Source organism: Penaeus chinensis, chromosome 37, assembly GCF_019202785.1.
Source record: "Penaeus chinensis breed Huanghai No. 1 chromosome 37, ASM1920278v2, whole genome shotgun sequence".
Lineage (NCBI taxonomy): Eukaryota > Metazoa > Arthropoda > Malacostraca > Decapoda > Penaeidae > Penaeus > Penaeus chinensis.
Window position 1 is genome coordinate 10,281,980 of NC_061855.1, and position 5,000 is coordinate 10,286,979.

The 5,000-nt window shown below is 35.0% G+C and overlaps 1 protein-coding gene across 2 annotated transcripts in view; it reads right to left on the reverse strand.

The window, feature by feature from the left end:
- The window catches only part of LOC125045484 (transcription factor SOX-8-like), a 19,959-nt gene that overhangs the window by 276 nt on the left and 14,683 nt on the right, over positions 1-5,000 (reverse strand). For both annotated transcript variants that reach the window (XM_047642770.1, XM_047642772.1), the window contains exons 6-9: positions 4,909-5,000; positions 4,438-4,602; positions 3,968-4,232; positions 1-2,317 (exon numbers count right to left, since the gene is read on the reverse strand). The exon at positions 1-2,317 is cut by the window's left edge and continues 276 nt beyond it; the exon at positions 4,909-5,000 is cut by the window's right edge and continues 25 nt beyond it. In XM_047642770.1, the coding sequence (XP_047498726.1) occupies positions 2,201-2,317; positions 3,968-4,232; positions 4,438-4,602; positions 4,909-5,000 (639 nt within the window). In that variant the 3' untranslated portion in view covers positions 1-2,200. The remainder of the gene's footprint in view (positions 2,318-3,967; positions 4,233-4,437; positions 4,603-4,908) is intronic.

Genomic DNA, 5,000 nt, shown 5'->3' on the forward strand with positions numbered 1-5,000 from the left:
TTTAACACTTCTGATGTGGATATTGAAGCCTCATGAAATGAAGTTTGTCTAATGCTAGTCTGTGATGCCAACCATGAAGGACAGCAGATTATATCAGAAGAGCTCACATTAGGAGAATGAAGTGGGTAAATTAACATCTCGTTTGAGAGCTCTCAGTAAATAATTTATGCATATATGAATATGATAATGTATATGCTCATATATTATTGTAATGCTATCTCAGCAGGCTTTGAGGTAGATGAAATTGATAAAAAAAAGAATTATTCAAATGAAGGATGTATACTTTCTTGCATTGTGTTCACATTAACCCATTGATGTCGGGATGGCATGTACTTACTTATCATGTCTACTGTGATTTTAGTTTATGAATGTTGTATACAAATAGATGGCTCCACAAATGGTTAATCACCAAGGACTAGCCCTACCTGATCACACCTGTTCCTTGATTTATAGAAAACCTTTATTTGATTTTCATTGGTTTTAGTACGGTTAATAACACGAGTATTATCCTTATCTCAATACTACTGCTACTACGTATAATAATAATAATATCTGACGAAAAAACAACAATAAACTTTTCCCCGTGAATACAGGTGAGCCCACTTATTTTCATTGCTTTTAGTACTGTTAATAACATGAGTATAATTATTATGTCAGTACTACTACTACAGATGATAATAATATGTGAAAGAAAAACAACAAAAAAACTTTTCCCCTTAAATCCAGGTGAGCTCTGTTAGGCTTGCAAATTGACTTCTTGGTGCTGAAGTGTTTGTGTAGCCACCTGTGTGTAAATTAAATTCACAAAGCAAAACTACAGTAGGCAGTACGTGTACTGATGGCAATGGGTAAATTGTCAAGGTATTTGATAATGTAGAGTGTTCTTTAACTCTGTCAGGAGGCCAAATGTTTTCAGACCAGTTTACAAATAATGAAATCTTCCATTTTGACTTTTCCTTCTTAAAGGTATTGCTTCTGTATTACTAATAAATGATTTTTTTTTAATTTTGATTTATTAACCCTTAGATAAAAGGATTAATTATATGTAGTTAGAGATTAGCTTTTATACACACTATTAAATGAAATTATAGTTGGGCTTAGTAGTTTTAACAATGGTCTTAATGAAACTATTTAAATAGGTTACACATTTGATGTAAAAAACTTATAAAATTATATTAATAAAATGTATGTATTTAAATACATTTACAAAGGTTACCTCATTTAAGTGATCATCCCAAAAGTGCAATAATAAATAGTAATTATTTATTACTAATTTTATCATATTATTTTTTTTCACAAATTTCACTTTTCACATTGACAACAATTAAAGTAAAAATCTGCTATATACATAATTATTATCATGTTTGGTTTTTGCTTGTATATACATAATTATTTTTATGTCTATATTTTTTGTAAACACACATCTTGTGAATAAATGATTTCATATGAAACAGACACCACAACCACAAGAAATAACATCAGCCATATATTGTGGCTACAAAGCATATAAATAATAAAAAATCACAAATAAGAAATACCTCACCCTTGAGAATATATCAGCAAGATATATTGTGTCATCGATTTTGACTGTTTATTAGCAGACTAATTAGTCAGATAGCTTCTCCAATGGCTGCTTTTTCTCCATTAACCAATTCTAGGTTGAACCTCTCTGGCCCAGCAATTTTGACTGGGTAACTGACATGACAGCCATGTGGTCATTTGGTTTACTGTATATTAAACTTGTGCCACAGGACTAACACATTATCAAAAATTGCAGTATATGTCTATGGAACTTGTACAGCATATGCAGTATTTAGCCATTTTACCATAAGTTTCACTGGTCTGAGATTCAATCTATGCTCACTTTACAGCTCAGAACTCGTGTTCAGAACTATCTATGATGAATGTCTATTCACCAGTTCCTTGATATGCTATTACAGTTGATTTTTTCTAATATATTTCCTGACCTTCAAAATTACATTACCAGTTCTTGAAATAGAAAGTGTATTAGGATGTCTTCCAGGCAGTATCCTTTTTTACTGAATGATTTCTTGGGCTTGAGGATTTTAAAAAGGATATCTGACAGCTGGAGACCTCATACATTAGAAAAAGTTGGTAGATGAATCTCAAAGAAATGGTGAAAATGCAGCATTATATGCTTCACTCAACCTAAGCTCAAATGCCATTATGGAAAAACTGGTTATCTTGGTGTCATATAGTATGGATGAAGACCTTGGGCACCATAGTGATAGAAAGACTGAGCACCCTGTAGATTCATGGCACCCTGGGCATGAGCTGATCCTGCAAACATGTGGCCCTGTTGGAGGAATGAATGAGGTAATAAAAGGTATCAGTGTTTGTGATTAAATGGTATAAGAATAAGAATCTCATCAAATCTATCTTCATAGAGCCAAGTCTGATATTTTCAAAAGCATGCAGATAAATTTGTTAGTAATCTTAAAAAATAGATGTTTTAAGAATGACAATTTACAAATGCAGAAAACACTGTAGATAAATTTTATTTTCATGAAAATGTTCTCACTCCAAGTAAACTGAATATTTTGGCATTTTACTTTATGCATTTCAGCTTTCTATGCCTCCAATAATCAAACAAATACACATGCAGCATAGATATATGTATCACAAATGCACTGGGAATATAAGTAAAAGAGTATAGTAGAATACAAACTAAAATCATTATGAATACTAAGGAACTATGGAACACTGGAGCTATAACAATCAGTTTTAAGAAAGGAAGAGGTTATCATATGGAGCATTATGTGGGTATAATTGATTCAAAAAGTAATATTCTGACTTTTGTTAACATTCAGAAACACGAGTTCAAATTCATTCTATTGACTGGCACCCTTTCTGCATTTCACTGAGATGTACATTCCAACTTCAAAATGACATATATATTTTTTCTTAATTTGTTTACTTGTACAGATTTGGACAGTTACCAACTATTAGATTTTCTAGTAGTTACAGAATATACACATTTAAGACTATAATGGCTGACATTCCCTTAGTTTCACTTTCTAGTTCAATCTCAACAGCGACACACTAGAGATAAGCCGGCAAGCCTCAGCACTACTATTCTTTTGCCCTCATGTCAATATAGAATCCAATTAATATAATTTAGAGGCTAACATAGTGGTAGCTGGGGTGTCATTTCACTTTTTCCTTGTATTGTGTGTGTGTGTGGGGGGGGGGGGGTGAGCAAAGAGAACAAAAAATTAGAAAAATTACCTTTTCTAGTGTCATTTTTGATATATAACTAGACTTATATACGTGTAATATAGTAAAATAAAAAATCAGAATGATGGCTCTTAGGGAGGGGGGGGGGGTGCAAGCCAGACCTTGAGGGGGACACATTCTTGGGGTTTTAGTGTATTCCCATTTCAACGTGTTCGGCATTATCTACGGTTTATGAAATCATTTAATTACAAATATCTTTCGGGAATGACTAAGATGTAAAATGACATATACAAAAAAAAAAAAAAAAAAAAAAAGACTAATATAATGCTAATAAAGATACAGCTTCAGAATTCTAAATAATAAATATTTTTCTTAACTTTGCTTGAAGTAATACAAATGCAGAAGGTTAACGGAAAACCCTAATACAAACTAGCTACAACACTACAGGCAGTGATGGAGGGATATATATTAGATTATATCATATGCCTTTAATATTTTGTTAAAGATATATCGAGAGTAGATTATGTGATACATAAATTGGAGAGAACATCTAAAGATCAGTCATCGTATAGTCTGCATTTGCGTCTTGTTTCTTTTCTTCATACCGGGAAAGATCTCGCATTCCCGGGTTATAAAAACGACTCTAGTCGAAAGATCTCGGGGTACAGAAAACAATGTGCCAAGATTAGAAGTGAAAGAAAAGATGAAAAACAGGAGTAATACAGAAACTAAAATTATAAATTCAGTATTTGAGGGAAGGTCAGTTTACCTGGAATAGATCCTGCCCGAAGGCGGGCCTCATGAGGTTAGCCGCCATGTTGGCTGTGGTGTCATCTCGGAAGAACGCTGCTGACGAAGTGGAGGACGAAGAACCGGAGGAGGAACTGGACGGAGAGAAAGAAGACGAAGACGAGGCTGCTGAAGAGAAATTGTTTCTTGCAGCTTGGAGAGCCATCGCGGCCTCCATTTTAGCTCCAGGATTTGAGTCATTCATGTACTGGCTGCCACTGCCACTGGTACTGCTATTACTTTGGCTGTGAAAGAAATCAAAATATGAAGCAGGCAATTCGAATTTAATATGTGTAACACTTTAATCATAAGTACACGCAATCAAACAGCAAGACTGGATGGTCACAACATAATAAACCAAATATTTTACTAATTTTCCTAGAAGTCTCTGAATCAGTTAGTAAGTAAAAGAAAAGAAAAGAAGAAGAAAAAAAAAAAAAAATGGCGCACCCAAAGAGCTGAGCCTTCGAAGCGTCGAGTCCAGCGAAGTGCGTATGCGTGTGGCTCCCGTGATGGTCTCTGCCGTACATGGAAGAAGCGGCCGATTTGCTGAAGCTACAGTCGCTTCTGGCGTTCCCTTCGGCCATCCCTGGGGCGATGGCAGACGAGCCGGACCTGAAGGATAAAATAGACTTATAAGGAGGGAACGAAGACCTTTAAGGAAAAGTAAGGGAGAGGGAGGGACAGAGAAAGGAAGAGGGGAAGCTAGGGAAATTGGCAGTAGTTTCAATTAGGCTAGATACATAACAAAATGATATCTCTAACTAGCTAGAGTTTACTTAGTTCCATCTGCTCTGTATATGCACTGAAAAAAATGGAAATAGAAGAAGAAAAAAGTTTGCTAAGTATTACAAATGCAAAGCATGCCTAGCTCTCTGATACTACTATATTAACTGATTGTTCAACTATACGTCTTCCTACCTTATGTTATGCTGTTGAGGTGTTTTAGGCGGTGTGGGTGGAGCGGCATGGGAGGGGGGCAGGGTCATGCCCATGCCAACCCCTGGGCAGTA